This window comes from Podarcis melisellensis (assembly GCF_964234715.1).
Source record: "Podarcis melisellensis genome assembly, chromosome: 3".
Taxonomy (NCBI): domain Eukaryota; kingdom Metazoa; phylum Chordata; class Lepidosauria; order Squamata; family Lacertidae; genus Podarcis; species Podarcis melisellensis.
In genome coordinates, this window is record NC_138530.1 from 8,208,772 (window position 1) to 8,232,277 (window position 23,506).

The 23,506-nt window shown below is 44.9% G+C and overlaps 1 protein-coding gene and 1 long non-coding RNA gene across 3 annotated transcripts; one reads left to right on the forward strand and one right to left on the reverse strand.

The window, feature by feature from the left end:
* Window positions 1-7,403: 7,403 nt before the first annotated feature.
* On the reverse strand, window positions 7,404-11,820 carry LOC309366222. Its single transcript, XR_014166589.1, has 3 exons — window positions 11,688-11,820; window positions 9,475-9,722; window positions 7,404-7,582 (listed from the first exon to the last, which is right to left on the reverse strand). It is a non-coding gene; the product is annotated as an uncharacterized lncRNA (long non-coding RNA).
* A 48-nt stretch (window positions 11,821-11,868) lies between these two features.
* On the forward strand, window positions 11,869-21,474 carry LOC309366455 (uncharacterized protein). 2 transcript variants are annotated; one of them, XM_081905030.1, is made up of 5 exons: window positions 11,869-12,030; window positions 15,362-15,482; window positions 18,635-18,666; window positions 20,819-20,960; window positions 21,336-21,474. In XM_081905030.1, the coding sequence occupies exons 1-5, from the start codon at window positions 11,958-11,960 to the stop codon at window positions 21,376-21,378; spliced, it is 411 nt and encodes a 136-aa protein (XP_081761156.1). In that variant the 5' UTR covers window positions 11,869-11,957; the 3' UTR covers window positions 21,379-21,474. The 2 variants fall into 2 exon arrangements, with proteins under 2 accessions (XP_081761156.1, XP_081761157.1); XM_081905031.1 differs by lacking the exon at window positions 11,869-12,030 and adding an exon at window positions 12,088-12,299.
* The last annotated feature ends 2,032 nt before the right edge of the window (window positions 21,475-23,506 follow it).

Consider the following 23,506-nt stretch of genomic DNA (forward strand, 5'->3'; position numbering starts at 1 on the left):
TTTCCATTATTTTAATGGTACGCAGCAAGGTGCCTTTTCATAGCAGAGCATCTTTTGCCTGTGGTCCGAAGGACAGTATTCTTCATCGCAGAAGCCTCCTATATTTTCACATTTAGCTTCACCTTCCTTTTTGTTATATTGTCCTGCACAAAAGAAGAACAATTGTGAAGGTAATAAATATATCGTATTTTTCGCTCTCTAAGATGCACTTTCCCCCCTCCAAAAATTAAGGGGAAATGTGTGTGCGTCTTATGGAGTGAATTCAGGCTTCGGGCAGCTATCCCTGAAGCCAGGAGAGCAAGAGCGGTCGGTGCACACCGATCCCTCTTGCTCTCCTGGCTTCGCTTCACTGGAGAAGTGCTGCGCAGCTTTCCCTCTCTGCACAGTGCCCCTTCAGCAAAGCGGAAGGAGAAATGGAAGGGGCTCTGTTTCTCCTGTCACCTTGCTAAAGGGGCACTGCGCAGAGAGGGAGAGAATTTTTTTTCTTGTTCTCCCCCTCTAAAACTAGGTGTGTCTTATGGTCGGGTGCGTCCTATAGAGTGAAATATACGGTACACGATTGTATGACCTCGGCTATATCTCTCCCCCCCCCCAAAGGAAACACTATTAGCAATGGATTTCAAAAGGGGTAGGGGAAATAATTCTTATTTGTTGAAATTGTCCAATATTATATAATGCCAGCCGCCCAGAGTGGCTGGGGAAACCCTGCCAAATAAAAATATTGTTAAAATTATTATTATTATTGGTGAACAATGGTAGAAAGCAGAGAGATTTCTGACTGCCTTCCTGGAGTTCAGTGATGAGGGAGGTATTCCTTTAATGCAGGAGTGGGGAAAGTTCAGACCCAAGAGCCATGTACAGCCCACCTGGCCTCTCTGTCTGGTCTTTGGGACTCTATACACATCCTTGCCAACCCTGCTGAAATAGACTCAGAGTCAAGAGTGGATTTCATGCTCTTTATTCAGCTCATAGTGGTGAGGAGGAATGGAAGTTCCCCCAGAATGTCTGCTTTATATACATTATTTACACAATGGGCCCCACGTGATTGGCTAATTCTGGGATTCTCCTGTAGGCCAATCAGGTTGTGGATTCAGTTCCACCTGGAGCTGGATTGGGTGGTTTCTGTGGACCAATCAGACCGCTGCATTCTGAATCCTATGGTTCTAGGACCAATCAGACTGCTGCATTTGGGATCCTATTCAACTCAGTACATAACACCTGCCTTGGGCACTTTTGTGTGGCTGGAATGTGTTCATAAATTTGTATGATGGAGGACATGGCGGAGGGGTGTTTGGTGCACACAGACCACAGCCCTCAAAACATCCTCAGACTCCTCTTGCAGCAGAGGACAGGGCTTAAAACCGCTTATGTTCCCTGCTCTTAGACTTCAGAACCCTTGTTCAACATAGGATTTAGGATAGCCTCCTTCTTCTCCCTCCCTCCTACAAACACATGAACTATTCCCAACCGCTTCCATACTGCTTCTCTGTTTCCTCTGTCCTCCATCCACCTTTCTCCTCCTTTGTCTGAGGCTTGAAAAGCAGAAACAACCATTCCCGAGGGTACACCTCTGTTCTTCCAAACAGATGGTTTGGGATGGGAACGAAACATAGCCAGCATCCCCTCCATCAAACTCAATATCCTCCATTAATAATTTGTCAGGCTGCAGGGGGGGGGGGGCAAAGCCACAGACACAAGCTCCAATTTTTTTTATAAAGTTGCTCAGACCTCCAGATGTCAGTAGACTTTCTCTTGTAACTCACTAGGTAACTGGATAGAGTTAAGATTGCAAGCCGTTAGAATGTAACCGTCCATCCGGTCAAAGTTAACTGTTGCAATTCTGCTTTGCTATAAGCAGAGTCTGAGTCCAATTCACAAAAAAGTTCCCTTTGCAGAGCCTGTCGGCAAAGATCGGAAGCTGACTTCCTGTTTTTCTTCCGTTCTGCCAAATTGTAATTTTAGAGTCTAATTCTAAGTTTTAAATGTTTTATCGGCTTTTACCTCTAATTAGGAAGATCTGCTGCTTCTGGTGACGGATCGTAGCTTCGGCAGGAGGCTGCATTTTTGCCAAGAGCGATCTCAAGCCTCTTCCCCCTTCCCTCCCATGCACACAGCAGCAGCTGGGAGGCGAAAGGGGAGACGAGATTTCTCACTTTGCCTCAGATCCCCACTCTCCTGTGGGGGTTTTGGGGCGGTGTGCTGAGCTCTAGCGCTGCCCTCCAAGCCTCTCTGCCAGCTCTGTGTCGCAGACGACACTCAGCACACCGCCATTGTCCTGCGCAGCAGACCGGAAGTCCCAATGTCTTTGTTTTTGTTTTTTAATTTCAATGCATGTCTTACCTGCAGAAAACAGAAGCATCTCAGAAAACAGAAGGGCAACCACGAAAAGCCAGCGCAAACGCATTGCTGAAGCTTTACTCAGATCTCAAGTTGAGCAGCAAGAGCAGACTACTGAGGCAGAATACTCTGGTGATCGTTCTGTGCCTCCTGGACCGCTTAATAGCCACCTATTTGTAGGGTTTTGTGATATACTGACACGTAAGATCTGTGCATTGGTAATCCGGATGTGATGCACGTGATGACAGGAACTATTCATCAAGGATACAAAAGAGGAACATAAAGTGAAATTCATGACATTAACCGTGAAGTATTTTCAGAGTTCAAGGATTCAATGGCATCTATTGTTTTAACAGTTGCTGTTTCCTGCTTTCAGTATTGTGGTCCATGGTTGTTGCTCCTCAAGGAAACATGGAGTACCAAAGCAAGGAAATACTGAACAGTGTGCATTAACTTAAGGAAGTTTTCTGGAGTCGGTGCATTGTAAATTTGATTTTATAACCCTTTGGATGACAGCTGAGTGGAACACTAAGAGCACTATTGCTATTCTGCTGGCGGCCACCCAGAGTGGCTGGGGAACTAGAGCCAGATGAGCAAGATATACATGATAAAATTATTATTATTATTATTATTATTATTATTATTATTATTATTATTATTATTTTATTATTATTATTATATTATTATTATTATTATTATTATTATTATTATTATTATCTGAGAAAACTGTTGTGATAGTTGTTGTTGTTTAGTTGTTTAGTCATGTCCGACTCTTCATGACCCCATGGACCAGAGCACGCCAGGCATTCCTGTCTTCCACTGCCTCCCGCAGTTTGGTCAAACTCATGCTGGTAGCTTCCAGAACACTATCCAACCATCTCGTCCTCTGTCGTCCCCTTCTCCTTGTGCCCTCCATCTTTCCCAGCATCAGGGTCTTTTCCAGGGAATCTTCTCTTCTCATGAGGTGGCCAAAGTATTGGAATCTCAGCTTCAGGATCTGTCCTTCCAGTGAGCACTCAGGGCTGATTTCACAGGACCAAATGCCTTGAATGCAAAAGTGCTCAGTTTGCATAGGAGACTGTAGGAAAGATGTTGTTTTGGTGCTTTGAGAGCATCCACAATATGGTTGAATACAACTGGGGGAGATTTCATAACAAGAAGAAACTACATTGCATTTAGTCAAATCATTATTTCCTTGCTTTGATTCACTGTGTCTCCTTGAGGGATAGTAGGCATGGACTGCAGTGCTTGAAGCAGGAAACAACATATAGGCAGAAACTTTTAAAACAATAGATCTATTGAACCCCAGAACCCTGAATAAATATAATGGATAATGCCATGAACTTTACTGTCTGCTCCTTGAACATTATGGCTTCCCAATGAATAAAATACAGAATATATGGCGATTAACTCTTTTTTTGTCTCCTTGATTAAGTTTATGTCATCACGAGCAGTACATTTGAATCATCCATTCATAGGGCTTAGATGTCAGTGCGTTACAAAACCCCCTCAATAGATCAGCATTCAGCCTTCCAGAAGACACAGAACATTAATCAAAGTATTCTGCCTCAGTAGTGAACTTCTGCACCCAGGGCATGTGGGCCTATATATGACAGCAGCCTCCCTAATTATTCCACTCAGTTGCCAAGCAAAGGGTCTGGAATGGAATTTACTGCCCACAGAATGTTGAATGTTAATGCACTGATGAGCACTTCCTTGATTTGGTACTGTATACTGTGTCTCCTTGAGCAGTAGTAGACATGGACCACATCACCAATATAATTTTGTTGATATATTTATTAAATTTATGTACTACCATTTTATCTGAAGATAACAGGGTGGTTCACAACATTAAAATACAAATGAAAACACAAAATACATAATAAAACAAAAGCAAAACAAACCAATGACAAATAACAAACAGAATCTAGAAACGTTATTGAATCCAGAACTCTGCATGAATAACGTCATGAACTTTACTCTTGTTTCTTGAAAATTCCCAACAGAAATGCTGAGAGGTGGTTTCTGTCGTGGCTAAAGTCTTTGAGGGCAGATACTGGAAAAAGCTGGAAGATTCTAGAAGGTTCATTTCTTTAGGAAATATTGTTTTGACTATCTCAAGGTCATGCAAATAAATTTTTGCACTCAGCAAGCTGGTCATTCTCTCTCTCTCTCTCTCTCTCTCTCTCTCTCTCTCTCTCTTACTTTCGTTTGTACCTTGCATGTCTGAAGTTCTTTTTCTCTGAAGATTTTTTTGTAACAAAGTCTTTGCATTTAGTAAAAGTTTCTCTTTTACTGATGAACCTCTGACTCTGTGTATTTTACTTACTACACAAAGCAGTTCATCAGTTTCAGTTCCTCCCTCGTTACACACCGCCATGGCCTCCTCTTGCACTGTTGGGAACAAGACATGCACCACTTCAGTATTGTGATCCTCTACAAGAACAAAGGTGACCGCTGGACTGTAACAGCCACTGTGGGATCTCCCTTCTGAGTACTCTGGGAAAAACCTTCATCCATGTAGTTCTCAACAGATTACAGTCACTTGCTAAAAGGTTGTTGGACGCGGGTGGTGCTGTGGTTTGAACCATTGAGCCTTGGGCTTGCCAATCAGAAGGTCAGAGGTTCAAATAACCCATAATGGAGTGAGCTCCCATTGCTCTGTCCCAGCTCCTGCCAACCTAGCAGTTCGAAAGCACGCCAGTGCAAGTAGATAAATACCGTATTTTTCGCACCATAGGACGCACTTTTTCCCCTCCAAAAATGAAGGGGAAATGTGTGTGCGCACCGACCCCTCACGCTCTCCAGGCTTCGCGGACCTCTCCGCAAGCAGCGGGAGCGCTCCCGCTGCTTGCGGAGAGTTGCCAGCATGCCGAAGCCTGCGCGTGCTGAGCTCAGCGCGCCCAGGCTTCGCGGACCTCTCCGCAAGCAGCGGGAGTGCTCCCACAGCTTGCAGAGAGCTGCCTGTTTGGGGGCTGGGGTCGGGGGAAGCTCGAGCTTCCCCCGCCCCAGCCCCGCACCTGGGGGGGAAATAATTTTTTCCCCTTTATTTCCCCCCAAAAAAACTGGGTGCGCCCTATGGTGCGAAAAATATGGTAGGTACCGCTCTGGCGGGAAGGTAAACGGTCTTTCCGTGTGCTCTGGCTTCCATCACGGTATCCGTTGTACCAGTAGCAGTTTAGTCCTGCTGGCCACATGACCCAGAAAGCTGTCTGTTGACTGTTAACAGAGAAATCTGAGGGCTCCCTTGGACAAAAAACAAGGACACCAACCAAGAATGCCAGAGCAAAACAGCAGCCTTGATCTTTATTGAAGACTGTTGCGACAGGACTCCCACCTGCCGCAAGGTGAAATAAGATGGAAGCCCCGAACCAAAGAGAACCCAACTACATCACTGATACATCATGGTTACATCATGAAAGGGGAGTCTGGTGGAAGTAATCTGGGCATCCTGGACCCTGCCCCCTGGTTCCCCTTGCCCTCCACCAAACATCCATCAAGTGTAACAAAAGAGATATTTACATTTCCCTGTTTCCCAGCCAAGTTAATCACACCCTTTTGTGAGAGCCAGTGTGGTGTAGTGGTTAAGAGCAGTAGACTCGTAATCTGGTGAACTGGGTTCGATTCCCTGCTCCTCCACATGCAGCTGCTGGGTGACCTTGGGCTAGTCACACTTCTCTGAAGTCTCTCAGCCCCACTCACCTCACAGAGTGTTTGTTGTGGGGGAGGAAAGGAAAGGAGAATGTTAGCCGCTTTGAGACTCCTTTGGGCAGTGATAAAGCAGGATATCAAATCCAAACTCTTCTTCTTTTGCCTTCATCTGGGTTTGTTATTTCTGGAATGGCTATCTGTCTGGCACTCAGGTATCAGGATGCCAGGAATTATCACTCAGGCAGAGGGGCTGTTGAGTAGCTGAGCTCACTTGTCTATATGAATTTCTTCCCAGTTTTCCCAGTGAGCTAGTACATAGATACATTTGTCAGTGAATTCTTACATTTGGTATTGTGCAGCAGAGGCCCTTTGAACAGATAGGACGAAACTACGATGAAGTGTTTTGTGGGGACAAATCACAAAAGCCACAAAAGTGATTGTGCTGATTTTGGTAGTGGGATACATGTGCATGATATCTGCTGGAGGGGCAACCCCCCCAACCTATAAATAAATTCCTGCAACAGGACAAACACTGGTTCTCTTGGCCTGAAAGCAAGATGAGTGCTGCTGCAACCCCATAGTCATCTTTGACTGGACCTTACAGTCTGTGGACTGGACTTTACTTTGACTGTGACCTTACAGTCACTTGCTGAAAGGGTCTATCCCAAGTCGCAATGCAGCTTTGGAGCTCAGAGGTCAACAGCTGACATAATTTTCTCACTGCGTTAGTTGTGGGAGAAATGTTGAGAATAAGGACGCCCTGTGTACACTGTCTTCATAGACCTGACAGAGGTCTTTGACCTTGTCAGCTGACTCACTGCACAGCTCAACAAGATAGGATCCCCACCTAATTACAGTCATACCTCTTGTTATGTTAGCCGTAAGAACCGGAAAGGGTTACTTCCAGGTTTCACCGCTCGCGCATGCACAGACGCGCAAAATGACATCACACGCATGCACAGAAGCGGTGAATCACAACCCGCCCATGCACAGACATGCAGTCATGGGTTGCGTTCCTTTCGGGTTGTGAACGGGGCTCCGGAACAGACGCGCAAAATGACGTCCCGCCCGTGCACAGACATGCAGACATGGGTTGCGTTCCTTTCAGGTTGCGAACGGGGCTCTGGGACGGATCCCGTTCGCAACCAGAGGTACCACTGTATATGAATACGGGAAATGTTAATGTTATGGGTACTTAAAAAGTGTATATAGTTAGTTATTTGGTATGATTCTTGGGTAATTTTTTTAAAATTTAATATTGTTAAATACTAATTATTAAAAAAGAGAGTGAGGAAGTAGAGCAAAGGGATGTAGAGAATAATGAGAATGGAGACAAGGCTGAGCTGGAGGGGCCAATGGTCTAACTCAGTATATATTCCCATGACACATTCATTCACAGCCAGCACAATTAGGAAGACATTAAAGTGGACTTTTTATTTCCATTCCATCCCGACTTGCTCTTAAGAGGGTATGCAGCAAGGTACATTGTTGTAGCATAACTTTAATTCCGTGTGACCTGAAGGACAAAATTCTCCAGCACAATGACCTCCTTCCTTGATACATGCTTCTTTACCTTTAATTATATAATCCTTTCCTATACAAAAGAAGAGGAATTGCATGAGAGGTGAAGGAAATAAATATAAATCGCTGTATGACTTCAGCCATAACTCCCTCCGAAATGGAAATACTATTAGCCAGTGCTTATATATATATGTATATGTGTGTATGTGTGTGTGTGTATATATATATATATATATATATATATATATATATATATATACACATATACATATATGAGAGTGCCCCCAAACATTTATATATATATATATACATATATATATATATGCTTTCGTAGATTTTCACGGGTACAGGAATGCAGGTTTATATATATATATATATATATTATGCAGGTTTTGGTGTCCTCGGGTGTCTTCCCGTGTAAAAGTTGGGGTGTCTAGGCGACGTTTCGACGAGGTCTCACTCGTCATCTTCGTCGAAACGTCGCCTAGACACCCCAACTTTTACACGGGAAGACACCCGAGGACACCAAAACCTGCATTCCTGTACCCGTGAAAATCTACGAAAGCAAATATATATATTATATATATATATATATATATATATATATATATATATATATATATATATATATATAAATGTTTGGGGGCACTCTCATTTTGACTCAAGAAAATCACCATTTTATAGTTCAAATCAGGGGAAATAAATGCAGTAAATGGACAAAAGTACAAAGATTCACAAAATGTTTAGGGGTATGCGTACCCCTGCATCCCCCCAGAAAAAAAAGCACTGCTCTTAGGAATGGATTTCATAAGAGGGGCATAGCTGTCAACTTTTTCCTTTTCTTGCGAGGAATCCTATTCGGAATAAGGGAATTTCCCTTAAAAAACGGGAAATGTTGACAGCTATGAAGAGGTGATGGGGAAAATATTAACAAGGGATTCCAACTTATAGTTAGCAGAGTAACAACTTAAACACATTGCAGGATTCCCAAAAAAATAGACCAGAGGCAATTCTATTTCATCCAGCAGAGCTTTACTGCTACTGAAAGCAAATGAGCATAATGGTCACAAATCTAATAAATTCAGGATTGGCACCATCCATAAGAAATCCAGTTGCAGGAGACTTAACTTAAACTTACAATAACTTATAATAAGTCTAAACTATGTATAGAACACCACACCAGAAGGAAAAGAGATAGAAAGAGTGAAACCCGGGCTCCTTTTGGCCTTACTTTTATAGCCAGTTCAAACCAGCTGTACTCAGCTTCTCTGAAGGAATAACCCAAACATCATGAACCTTCTGCTTGTTTCTTTCACAAAGAGAAGCTTCCAGAGGTTTCCAGAACCCTCTTGAATTAAGTAGAATAGGAAAGATCTCTACACATCAGATCAATACTTCCTGCACTAAGAAATGCAAACTGACAGTATAGTCCAATGAGCCTCTCTTCTCAGGCCCTTGGGATTCTTCCCTATACGTCTCATTGGCTGTTCTTGCTCATAAACTTATGGGCCTGGATGGAGGACATGGGATTGCGTGAGCAGAAAGCAACCTATGGGACACAGTGATTACAATGTTCAGAGCATTCTCGGATTCCCCTTGCAGCAGAGGACAGGGCTTAGATCTGCTCATTGTCCCAACCTTTAGACCTAAGGACCCCTGTTCATCATAGGGCAGAATTTAGGACAGTGTCCATTCTTACCCTCTTCCCTAGAGATATCTTTCTGCTCCTCTCTTTCCTTTGCCCTCCATTCACCTCCCTCCTCTTTCTCTGTGGCTTGTAAACAAAGCCAGCATCTCCTTCATCTCCATCACACTCAATACCCTTTCCATTCATAATTTGTCAGGCCTCAGGGGGGCAAAGTCATAGAACATAACATGGGCATGATGGCACTGGATGACTTCCAGCCCCATTTCATTCTTCTGTCATTTCTGTCTGGATGTTTTTAACTTCAATGCATGTCTTACCTGCAGAAGACAGAAGCATCTCAGAAAACAGAAGGGCAACCATGAACAGCCAGCGCAAACTCATTGTTGAAACTTGACTTGGATCTCAAGTTGAGCAGCAAGAGCAGACTACTGAAGCAAAATACTCTGATGATAGTTCTGTGCCTCCTGGAAGGTTGAATGTCCACCTATTTGTAGGTTTTTGTGATATAATGACAGGTAAGCTCTGTGCATGAGTGATCTGGTTGCGATACACGTGATGACAGGAACTATTCATCAAGGAAAGGAAAGAGGAAAATAAAGTTAAGTTCTTGATATCAACCATGAAATTTATTCAGAGTTCAAGGTTTTAGTGGCATGGATTACTTTAAACGTTGCAGTCAATATAAAATTTGCAGCTTTCGGTATTGTGGTTCATGGCAGATGCAAATTTATTTATTTATTTATTAATATAATTTTTATTAATTTTTCTGTATTACAATTTCAGATCAACATTTCACATACTTAAAATATCAATGATTTCCCTTCTTCTCTTTCCATGGTTCATTTTGCATATCTTACATCCCTGCATATTTTACAAAAACTTTACCAATCGGTTTTCCATTATTACATCCATCAAAGATTATTTACACTGTTGAATTTATCTTAATGCTGCCAGCGATTTCAGCTGTACACAGTTATTTTCCATATACTCAATAAACATTTTCCAATCTTCTTTAAACGTATACTCTCCTTGTTCTCTTATTCTATATGTTAAGTCTGCAAGTTGTGCATATTCTGTCAACTTAAGTTGCCAATCTTCTCTGGTTGGGACCTTGTTCATTTTGGGGTTAACAAAACACGGGGCGCAGTTGTTACATACATAAATAACCTTTGGCAGATGCAAATTTAGAGGAGCGTAACTGGTTTGCCCACACTGGGCACCAAGCTGAGAAGGCACCACAAGGGGTGCTGCAACAATGACTTAGAGTTGAGAGGCAAGTGGGAGCTGAATTTTGTTATCGCACACGAGACCACTGAAATATGAAAGCCCAAAGCCTGCCACTGCCATGGCAGTTTCTCCTCAAGGAGCCACGAAATAACAAAGCAAGGAAATGCAGAACAGTGTGCATTAACATAATGAAGTCTTCAGGATTTGGTGCTTTGTAAATTGGGTTTTATGACCCTTTGGTTTACAACTGAATGGAATGCTTTGACTAAAACAGGGAAGGCTGTTGTGAAACAGGCCCTCATGCCAAGGATGCTCAGGCTGCGAGAAAAATCTGTGGCTTAAACCAATCAGTTTAAGCCATATTCATTATACATTTGAGAGCAACCAACTTCTGAATGCTCCTAGAATACCAAAAGCTCATCTTCCCTGCAGATAGCTATTCACCTGTCCCGGCTCCTAGTATAGGAGGACTCAAACCATTCTCATTGTCGAGCTCTCCCTGGGGATAATGTACAAATTTCCTTCTCTGCCCCTGCCCCCTCGATATGATGGTGAAGGTGGTGTGATGATGATGATACTTGCACCCTCCCAACTGACTGGGCTGCCCCAGTCAGGGTGGCTTCCAAGAGAATATAAAACACACACAATACATCAGAGATTATGGTAAAAGCTTCCTGATACAGGGCTGCCTCATAAGAAATCGCCTGCCTTCCACTGGGTTGTAATCCAATAAAAGTTCCCTGACTGTTCCTGTTGCATCTCCGGCACTGATGGAATGCTTCATTTCACTGAGGCAAAGATCTACATTGGCTCCCAGTATGTTTCCAAGCACAATTCAAAGTGTTGGTGCTGACCTTTAAAGCCCTAAACGGCCTTGGTCCAGTATACCTGAAGGAGCGTCTCTATCCCCATAGTTCTGCCCAGACACTGAGGTCCAGCGCCAAGGGCCTTCTGGTGGTTCCCTCACTGCGAGAAGCCAAGTTACAGGGAACCAGGCAGAGGGCCTTCTCAGTAGTGGCAGCAACCCTGTGGAACGCCCTCCCACCAGATGTCAAAGAGAACAACAACTACCAGAGTTTTAGAAGACATCTGAAGGCAGCCCTGTTTAGGGAAGCTTTTAATGTTTAACAGACCACTGTATTTTAATACTTTGTTGGAAGCCACCCAGAATGGCTGGGAAAACCCAGCCAGATGGGTGGGGTATAAATAAATTATTATTATTATTATTATTATTATTATTATTATTATTATTATTATCCTAAGAAAGAGGTCTGTGTTGCTACTGCCAAGGCCACTTTCTCACCCTCTTTATAGAAGTGGTTTTCCTGTTTTTTTTTAGGATCCCTTGTGTTGTTATAATATCTTTCATAACCCGGTTGCCTGGGGGAAGCAGGGAATGTATGTAATTGTATGGAGTGAGGGGGAAGTGTTCTTGGCAGCCTCGGGAACTGTTGCCAAGGGAATTGGAACCTTGGGCAGGTGACCCTTGTAGGGCAGTTAGGCCAGCGAGGAAAGAGATGGGGAGGAATGTTGAGCTAGTGAGATAGAGAAAAGTGCCATTGGGGGCTTTTGAATGACATCGGATGACAGGAGACAGCACTCGGAGCCTTGGAGTGGCTGTGGTGGAGGCCAAACAAAACATCAAGGTGGAACAGAAATGGCTGCAGCTTTAGACTTTGGGCTTTCAAACTGCAAGCGGCCAAAATTTGGTGCTTCCTCACCTCTCACCTTCTGTTCTGCTCAATTCACTATGCCATAGTTGCAAAGCCTGGGGCACCCCTAGGCTCAGCACCCAGTGTCACACAGCCCTAACTCTGCTTCTGACAGGTCTGGGGACAACCAGGAGCCCACAACACCCAGGAGTACCATGGGGGCATCACCTCATGGGGGCACCCAGGCAACTCTGCAGCATCAGGTGGGTCTTGACATGAAAGAGAGACTCATGATTAACTTCTTATTTTTTTAGGGATTTGCAGTGGCACCAGATTTCTACTTCATATTTAAATTTTGAATATGGAGGAGATTTCATACCAAGAAGAAACTACATTATATTGAGTCTGATCTTTATTCCATCTAGCTCAATATTATTTCATTTTCATTTATTATCCACCCTTCATCCAGGGTGGGTTTCCAATGATTAGAAATGCCATTCTAAATGAGATCACAAAAACAGGGTTGGTCTGAAAAGATACATCTCAGTCATCTAAGGCCAGAGTAAACAGGTTTGTGGAATGTTGGCTGCAGCTGCATAGAGTGCCCTTTAACCTGCAATCAGTATCTTCAGTGGAAGAACGTATGCTATCACCACCTGAGGTATTACTGGGCCAAGCATCGCCACCACTCTCCTCTCACCACCCACAAATCAATCTTCACCCTGGGGTGGAGCTGCAGATGGTGGCATTGGGCCATCGTGTGAAAAAGCTGTCTCAGCAGCTCCCTTGCACCAGAGCCAGGCTGGTTGCACCCCCTAAAAACACACACACACAAAACGCCCAGTGCCATGGCCTCCCAGCCCCGCTACACTATGACACTGACTGTCTTCACTTCAGTGTGATAGTAGGGATAACACTCTTTGCAGTACACCTGAGCATTAAAATCTAACAAATCCTTGTACAGAAGAAGACAATTATGAGCTTCAATGACATCATTCCTTTTAACTTCTGATTCCATGTCTTGTTGTAGCCACATTTGCAGACTGAAACAGTTCTAAGAGGGTGGGGGGTGTTGTGTTGCGGACTATAAAATTAGTCTCTGCTAGGCTCTGGAATGTCAGGTTCCACCGAGAGCTAATATTGTTAGAATTCCTGCTCCATGATTGCAGTCATGGGATTTTTGTCTATTAAAGGTAAAGGTACCCCTGCCCGTCAGGGCCAGTCGTGACCGACTCTAGGGTTGCGCGCTCTTCTCGCTCAAGAGGCCGGGAGCCGGCGCTGTCCGAAGACACTTCCGGGTCACGTGGCCAGCGTGATGAAGCTGCATCTGGCGAGCCAGCACCAGCGCAGCACACGGAAACACCGTTTACCTTCCCGCTATAAAGTGGTCCCTATTTATCTACTTGCACTTAGGGGTGCTTTCAAACTGCTGGGTTGGCAGGAGCTGGGACCAAACGATGGGAGCTCACCCCGTCACGGGGATTAAAACCGCCGACCTTACGATCAGCAAGTCCTAGGCACTGAGGTTTTACCCACAGCGCCACCCGCGTCCCTTTTTGTCTATTACATCACGGTATATATTTTGACTCCACAGAGTGGGAAGTGACAGAGGCAGGGTGTTTGTGTTACTGTGTTCTGTGAAGTGGGACTATTGTCCTTTGTCCTTTCTCTTTGCTGTCTGATGCTAGAGAGAGAGGGAGCCATGTTGCAGTGCTCCATGTGTGTTTATATGTAAATAAAGTAGATTAGCCAAAATGCTGAGTTGCTGAGGTCTGTTACACACACTGCAAACACTCTGCAGATCCCTATGTGTGCCGAGGTCTGTTGGCATTGGTCTCTGTGATGTTCGGGCTGAAGAAAGCTCCTGAAGCTCCTGAATGATCAACCAGGAGGGAGAGAACATGCTAGTCGGGCATGTGTCTCTGCCAGGGTCCTACTCAAGTGTAGGACAAGCTCCTGGCAAATAAATGGCTGATCTATATTTGTATGTGCATATGCGTATGTTTGATTGGAAGCTCACAAGCAGGAACCAAGTGTACCAGCTTGTGCCCTCCCCACTTGTGATTCCACAGCAGCAGGGTACTTGCCAGCCTACTGTCTCCAATCTTGAACTCATGATCACTGCTATTCTCAGCACCACCCAGCTCATGAGTTTGTGTCCCTCTATTTTAAAGCCGTCCAAACTGGCAGACATCATTATATATTATGGTAGCAGGTGTTATTCTTTCACAATGTGCTGTTTGAGGAAATGCTCCCCCTGCCTATGCCCTGAATCTCCCAACAATTTGCTTAACTGGATAAATATTATGAGAGAAGAAGGGACAACATATCTCTATCTGGCTTTTCTATGCCACACACCATTTCATGTGCATCTCTCATGATTCCCTGTTCCTTTCAGACCCAATATTTCTGAAGATAAGGCTCGCCTGTGGTCTGTAGAGACACGAGACTGAGATCAGAACATTCAGTTTTTAAAGTGGGCTCTGAAAATATGAGATTGAGGGACTGCGGCACATTGGGTTCCTCCCTATCACCTGCAAATGAAGAAACCCAAATAAGGAGTTGGTGCAGAGAAGCAAAACAGTTCAGATTATTTCATTTAAGGAACATTTCAGTCCATGTCCACCAGAAGGAACAAGATTTCCCTTTGATCTGCCGAGAAGCGACTGGATATATGCAGAAGCACCATCAAGAGAACACTTCGTACAAAAATGTCCCCTTTAAGAACCTTTGTCAGCTACGTGAACTGTTGCAAACATCCCATGGAGAACCGCAGTGCCAACCTGCTTTTAAAGGCTTGCTGAGTTCTCATCTCTCAGTTTTGCTTATCCTCCCCAGCGACAGAGTCTTCCCACCTATCTTCTTCCAAACATGAAGATCTTTTGCATCAGTTTATTTCTGGTCTCAGTGGTTCTCTTGGATGCATCTGGTGAGGAGCTATTCAAGGTGGACTTGGGCAAGAGCATTTGTCAAGGTTAAGGGTTTACCAAACACTCAGTGGCTCCAGGGTGTGTCGGTGGAAGAGACAGGGGCATAAATATTATCCACTGACTTAAACTGAGCTAACAATTGTTTTCTCTCTCCCTTAGCAACTGCTCTACAACTCTCAGGATTATTTGGGGGAGAAATCTGATGAGGACTTAAAAAAAACAATAATGCTATTCACGTCTTCAGGTTGAGAGAAAATGGTCTCCCAACATTCCATATCTTACTTTTTAGGGTTAGTGTTCACAGACCACAAGACGCAACTTGTATCTGTAGCTTTGGGGATATTTTCTGCACCTCTCCAAAAATCTGTCTTTAATAGAGGGTTTCCTTTCTGTAGGCTATATTGTTCCAGCACTAAAGCGATGTATGGATGCTGACGGCTATTGTGCTAATGAGTTATGTCATCCAGGTGATACATTTATTCAGCGATGCTACAGAGGGAGACCTTGTTGTCGAAGGTGAGAATATGGGGGCAGAGGGACAAAATGGGATATAAATAAAAAGTCTAGTATGTTGCCTTGACACTTTCCCCCTGAAAACCCACTCTTTCAGCAATTGGTGGGAAACCTAAATTGCTGTTGTTTTGATTCAGCATTAAATGTCAGGTTTTCCCCGGGGGAAGCTGTGGGAACAAAAGGAAAGCACTCAGACATGGATGAGAAAAGCAGAAACCAGAGCAAGGACTTCTGAGCTGGAGCAAGGACATATGAAGTTATATTCAGTGCCTTGGTGATTCAGATGTAAAGGGGGGAAATCCTGCAGATACGTGTCTGATCAAAACTATGCTTCTAAGTCAGAGTTACAGGTAGGTAGCCATGTTGGTCTGCTGTAGTCGAAACAAACAAACAAATTTCCTTCCAGTAGCACCTTAGAGACCAACTACGTTTGTTATTGGTATGAGCTTTCATGTGCATGTATCTGAAGAAGTGTGCATGCACACGAAAGCTCATACCAATAACAAACTTAGTTGGTCTCTAAGGCAGTGTTTCCCAACCTTGGGCCTCCAGATGTTTTTGGCCTACAACTCCCATCATCCCTAGCTAGCAAGACCAGTGGTCAGGGATGATGGGAATTGTAGTTCAAAAACAGCTGGAGGCACAAGGTTGGGAAACACTGCTCTAAGGTGCTACTGGAAGGATTTATTTTTTTTTATAAGTCAGAGGTTTTCAACCTTTTTGAGTCCATGGCTCCCTTGACCAACTACATTCTTTCTGCCACACCCCTGTGGGGCTGAGGAGCCCAGTTGTGTCACCTGTTGCCTGCAGAGCCAGTAGTCTCTCACCCTTTTTCGAACACCCTCCTTTGTGGAGGCTTCCCTCAGCCTCCTCTCCTCTCCCCTCTCCTTGGGAGTCCTCTGGGCAGCAGCTGCTACTGCCCCTGGTCTCTGAGCTCTCCCCACCCCACACCAAAAAGAGGTGCCTCCTCACACTACCCCACAGGGGCCTGGGGGTACTCTGAGGCAACCTCAGCTCCTGGCAAGCACTCCAGAGGCACCATTTGCCTGGGGAACTTGCAGCCAGGGCTGCTGCAACAAACAGCTGTGTAAGCCTTTAGGAGGCAGAGGTGCTAGAGGGCATCAGAGGAGGGAGGAGAGGAAAGAGGGACAGAGGCCAGTGTTGCCCACGGCACCCCTAGGGTACCATGGCACACTGGTTGAAAACCACTGCTATAAGGAAACACCAGGACAAGGAGAAATGGGACAGGACAGCTCCTTCAAAACTGACAAGTGCAGCTTGCAAGGAGAGAGCATGGTTTTACAAGTGCTATCCAATCAGCATGTTTTGAGTGAGGGAAATAAAATACAGTGGTACCTCTGGTTAAGGACTTAATTCATTCTGGAGGTCTGTTCTTAACCTGAAACTGTTCTTAGCCTGAAGCACCACTTTACCTAATGGGGCCTTCAGCTGCTGCTGCGCCGCTGCACAATTTCTGTTCTCATCCTGAAGCAAAGTTCTTAACCCGAGGTAATAGTGGAGTCTGTAACCTGAAGTGTATCTAACCTGAAGCATATGTAACCTGAGGTACCACTGTAGTGATATAATACATACCCTCCAACTTTTCTCTGATGGAAATAGGGATGTCCTATTCTTTATTATTATTATTATTATTATTATTATTATTATTATTATTACTACTACTACCACCCCACCCATCTGACTGAATTATCCCCGCCACTCTGGGCAGCTCCCAACATGTATAAAAACATAATAAAACATTAAATGTTTAAAAAAATTCCCTGTGCAGTCAGCTTTCAGATGCCTTTTAAAGATTGTATAGTTACTTATCTCCTTGGCTTGAGGGCAGCGGCAGAGCAAGCCGATCGGGCGCCTGGGGTGGCGCACATGCCCTGCGCCTGGGGGCAGGGCCAGCCGGGGCAGGATGCTCCATGGGGCCTCTGAGAAGTCCACCTGCCTCTGCCCACTCAGCTGCCTTACAGCTGAGGGGGAGGCAGTGGGGGGACCATTTTGGCAGCATGGAGCCTGCGCACGCCCAAGCCAGATGTGTGTCCCGGGCACACTGCAGGCCCCACGATGAGTGTCGCCCCACATTTTGTCACCCCCCCTCAGTTGTTACACCCGGGATGGACCGCCCTCACCACATCCCCCTTCCTCCATCTCTGCTTGAGGATCGGATAACTCCATTGCTCCAACATTTATCCAGTGAAAAGAGAGACATCATAAGGAAATGCAGGACATTCCAGGATCAAATCAGAAACTGTAAATCCAGGACTGTCCCTGGAAAATAGAGACACTTGGAGGGTCTGGTAATATAACTGCTTTGCTTTCCAGCACTTCTTGCTCTTTGCATATGAGAATCTCCATTGTAATGGTAGTATCCTGTGACAGTTCACATTTATTTCCATGACTTTTGTGCAGTTGAGGGTCTCAGCACTGTGTGCTGGCCTCTCTAAAGAGTTAACAAGTCTGTGTTCTTAATATTCACCTGTTTATTATAATATTCCTTTCCCTGAAACACCTGCTGTGTGTTATGCTTATCTTCTTCCATCTCAGCAGGTCCCCACGCTGTCATTGCAAAACATGTCCCCGAGAACAATTTGTGCCGTGGGGATTTTAGAGAAGTTGGCTTAAGGTAAAAATAAGCAGAATGGGCACGAGAGGAAACTTTTTAGAAGGAAGTAAAATGTCCTTGATACCAGGGGAAAGGGGAGACATATGCAACCCAGGGAACTGAAAGTGGGAGTCTAAGCATAGTTTGGGGTGGAGAAGATCCAGAATGCTGCTAGATGCAAGAGAAGAGTACAGTAAATCTGGTCCAATTTGTTAATGAGATAATGACTTGGATGTCTAAAAGTTAATCCATATTTTTTTAAGGTCAGTAACTAATCAGGTCTAATCTCTAGGGTTTGGCACATCTCTGATGGCACCAAGAAGTAAGTCCCATCAAATGTAAATACCTGGGAAAGTAGGCAAATCATAGCACTGCTGGCCTCCTGCTTTGGAGGCAGAAGGTGAAAAGAAGGTAAAAAGGAGACAAAGCCATCTATTTTCCATGAGGTCCATCACCACCCTTCTCCCCAATTCTGAAGCTAGCCTTTTCTTGTTGTCTCCATCTGGTCTCACTATTTCTTCCTGTCTTTTTCTTCTTCTAGAAAAGATGACATCGAAGTCGAAATCATTCCAGGTATAATGAATCTGTGTATACATGTAGTGGGAATGGCAATGATCCTAAACTGAACGTAGGGTAGAATCTGACTGAGAGCAGTTTGCTATAAGGCAAATCCAGATGCATAGCCGGAATACATAAATGTACATTCAACACAGTTTCAAATTGTTTACAAGCAGAAAGTTCCAAATACATAAATCCATAATATCCATATCCATAATAACAAGAGAGAGAGAGAGAGAGAGAGAGAGAGAGAGAGAGAGAGAGAGAGAGAGAGAGAGAGAGAGAAGACTGGAGGATGGGGAGAGACACTAGGCAGCATGATACAAACTCCCAAATGAAATTAAAATGCACTGTTAACACAATCACTTCCACAGTATCACCCTCACCATCCATTCACACAATCACAACTATTAAGCACCTCATGCAATATTTTGACCAACCAACCAACCACTCATGCTTAAATGAAGGACACTCAAGAACATGACAACCAGCAGGAAGTTATGACTTCAAAGTATTTGACAATGGCAGCAACAAAAACGGCTCTCTGCTGAAATGAGGTTTCTGGGCTTAGGACAGGAGCTGGCAACCTAAGGCTCTTGGACCAGAAGCGGCCCACAGAGGCCATTTAACTGGCCCCTGAGCCGCCCCCAAACCGAGCTGCCCACTCTGCAAGTCCCCCCACACCACGCTGTGCCAATTTAGTGCAGTGCAGCGCAGGGACTCTCTTCTGTGGCTCTGGAAATCGCTTCTGCACATGCCCAGATTCTGAAAATCATGCCTGCACAGTCACAGTTTTCGGAGTCTGGGCATGTGCAGAAGCAATTTCCGGTGCCGCGGACATGTGCAGATGCAATTTCTGGCATTGTGCTGCGCCAGTCCGGCCCACGGAGGATCTCCACGGGAGTGATCCAGCCCATGCCCAGTAAGCCTTGCCGACCCCTGGCTTAGGATCTTTAAACTCTCAAGAGTGTGCCCTTGGCATCTGACTCTGGTTTGTGGATCGTGGGGTTCTAATAAAAATGAAAGCAGCCAAAGCAGCAGTGGCGTAGCGTGGGTTGTCAGCACCCGGGGCAAGGCAAGTAATTTGCACCCCCTAACCCGTGGATTTGCGCCCCCTAACCCTAACCCCCAGATGTTGCGTCCGGTGCGGCTGGCCCCCCCTGCACCCCCACGCTACGCCACTGGAAAGCAGTTCCCATAAGCCTGATTTCTTCCCAAACCTGCTTTAATGGCTTTAGGGGGTGGGAACGTGCTTCTGTTTTGTTCTTTTGCCTTTTCTGAGGAGTGGGAAATGGGAAGAGCTTGCCACTAATGCTCAGGCAGAGGGTCCCATCCACAGCAAGTGATGGAATGGGCGGGGGGTGCTGCATCTACAACCATGCCCCACAGAGAGTGCATATTACTACATTGTAGTTGCCTGACAATGAACATTCCTGACACAAGCCTTGTCTGTAATCCTCCAGAGATCTGGTAGGTAGGTAGGGAATCAAGAGTGCTCTAAAGATCATTATACTCAAAGCTAATGTCTCAGCTGTACCAGCAGGGGACATCATAGGGGTCTGTTAAATGGATAGAGCATTTTTATATTCTGAACCAGGGAGAGCTTGAAGGTAATGTTTGTTTCAGGATTGGAAAGGTTAGTTTATGGCAGCCTTCCTCCCCAACCTGGTGCCTTCCAAATATTTGGGACTAACAATTCCCATTAGACCCAGCCAGCAGTTGGCAAAGACTGGTTTATTGATCCATGCAAGAAGTTATTTTCCCAGGCTGATGCATCTGCAAACAAATAAGTGAAGGGAGATAAAGCAGTCCAGACCTCTGAGTCCCTCTGCCTGTACAGCTTAGAAATGTTAGTGAGTATTGTGCTTTTCAGTGCTCAGGGTGTTTTAATGATTGTTAACAGACTCAGCTTTCACAACAGCTGTTGCAGGTAGACTAGGTCATATTTATATCTGTTCATTTGTCAGTGTGGAGCTAAGATATTGCCAGCACAAGCTTTCTTCAAAATAGCCTGCAGCCGAGCACAGGTCTGAAACCAGTGAAAAGCAGCTCTGACACAGGAACCTAAGGAATCCCAAATGTAGGAAATTAGAGTTAGATTAGCTGGTACTGGATTTACAGATGCAAGACCTGTGCTCAGTTTCCACGCCTGTGTACCTGTCTAAAGGTTCTGAAATATTTAATAGTGAAGACGAATGTGACATTGCTGGAGGGGTCTGCCATTTGAACACCTACAACCCTGGGAAGTGCTGGAGTCTTCGTTATATACCACTCGGATACTGCATCCCAAGAGGTGTTTGCTGTAAAAGGTGAGTACAAAGGCTCACTCCCCACAAAATAAAAATTAATTGAGTTGAAGGTGGAATGATTCACATACTCTTGCCTGGAGTTAAGGATGGGGTGAATTTAATTCAGTTCGCATTTAAAGGGGAGCTTACCTAAATCGTGCTTTTCAAATGTGAAAACTATGAACACATTTCTGCTCAGCAAAATGTGGGGATCCTGCTGTATACCTATCTCCTGTGTATGGATGCTGCTGTTTTGGCAACTTAGTGATCGGAGAATGAATTTGCTACTTGTATTACTGATACCTACACCATGACTGAGAGTTTTGAAATTAGGACGGGATGGGTGAATTGTACATGTGGATGTTAACTCGGAATGTCAAAACCTCTAACTTTTAGGCCAGACAGCTCCTTGCCAGAAAACCTTCACCTTATATATTAAGGCCAGCCGGACTGCCTCAAGGACTTTTCACCATCTGAAGGAACTCAATGGAGTATTTGCAAAGTAATAAATGCGATGTAGTTGTGCTAGTGAAAATCACTCTCTCTTTTTATTTGAAAGGGGTGGGTAGAGAATATCGTACTTTGATCTGGAAAACCAGTTCGAACGAAAATGTCTAATGCACAGGTGAGGAATTTGTGGCCCACCAGTTGTTGACGCCATCCAGTTATGTCTGAGGGGTGGATTACAACTTCCTACCCCTCTGTGGTCTCATTGAGAGTTGCCCTGATTTAGGCCTTATTTTTGTAAGTAGTGGCTGGAGCATGAGGGGCCTAAACCTTTCCCCAAAGTTGCCCCAAGAAAACAGCTACCATCACAATAACAGCAGTGGTCAAGTTATCACAGTCTAGAAAAACAATTGCCATCTGCTAACTGGACCACAGACACTCCTAACAACTAAGATCACCTAAGCATGTTACGTGTCTGTCATATAACCAAGAGAATCCACAACAGATGAACAAATGACGTTATACAGATGTTACTGGAACTGTTCTGTAAACATTGCAAACTATTTCGAAGCATGAATCACCCAACAATTCAAGTACCAATTCCTTATAACGAAGTGACTTTTTGACACACACCCCTCTTTTTAACAAGGCAGTCAAACTAGTCTTAAGTGCGCACACTCTCACCCCTCAGGGTTCCATATGTTTGCATTATGGCCTGAGCAATGGAAGTCACCCACATTGTTTTGAACCGTAGCACGTTCACATCTTGAAACTGGATTTACAACCTATTCTGAATTATAGGCTGTCCTAAGCCAAACGGAACCTTGCTTGTGTGAAGCCCTTTAACTGGGTAAATTGTGTTTATTTGTCCAGGTGTCTGATCTGAAGGTGATCTGGGAAGGGGAATAAGAGTAATGACTGCATGGGTCGTCTCCATGTCCACCTGTGGCATACAGCAAAAATGGCTGCATGGAAAGGGTTACTCATATTCTTAATCAGGGCAGAGTATGAAAGGACTAGTCAAAGGCGATTCAGAGCAAAGGCCCATTGTTATCCATGGAACTTCCTTGTCTTGTGTAATACCTATATTACTTCAGCAAGCAAAATAGTACAGTCTCAGAGTTGTCATTTCTGGGCCTCATTTCCTTCCACCAGATGTAGTATGAGCTGTTTTGCGTGTCGAGGTCCCCAAGCCACCCCCCAAATAACTCACAACGCACACTTAATTTTTGTTTAAGGTTTTTGGCATAATTTTGGCCACAACTTTATTTAAATACAAAACCGTGAGTGGTTGTTTAGGCATTGGTTAAGACTATCTGTCCCCCCGCCTGAGGACAGAACTGACTTCCGGGCACCACCGAAAGACAGTGCGGGGGAAAGCAAGTCGGGGAGAAATGGAGCTGAGTCACAGACCCTCAATTCTCATCCGCATGCTCCCCAAAGGCTTGCCGGCCCTAGTCCCATTCCAGGGATTGGACGAAAAGATGGCAAGCCCCAGGATTCCTTTAACGGAATTCCCTTTCCGCAGCAACCATGGAGGGGCAGGCCCAGCCTATCCTAACCCCTCCTCCAATTTATAACCAATGCCTAACCACAACCTTACAAGTTGTGATGATTTGCTACGCAGTAGGCAAAAACCAAATGGCCCAGCCAATCAGCCAGATGGACAAAATTCCTACCAAGCCCCTGCCCCAATGGCAGACGACCCCATGACAGGCATAGCAAGGTCAATGCAACAACCCCTTACTCAAGGGCGGGTGGGCGGGTGATCCGTTGCACGCAGCAAAGAGAAAGCTCCAGGCTGCGTGCAGAGTATTACCCCTCCCACCAAAATTGCAACATAACTTTTACCCCAGCAACCCAGTGAACCAATCTCTGCCCCAGGCCATCTTTAGAGACCCTGCCTGGTAACAGAGGGGTGGCTCAGCAGACCCCACCGCAACACGTGCTCTCCATGAAGGAGAACACACTTTGTCATACTCCACAACAGCCACTCCACAATCCTGAGCATGGTCACGTCACCTTATTAACAGCTGTCCTCCAAAAACTAGCAGCAACAGTTTCTCAGTAGTTGTTCCTCACCTCCTCTGTTTCTGGCTTAACTGCCCTCCAAGTGTCAC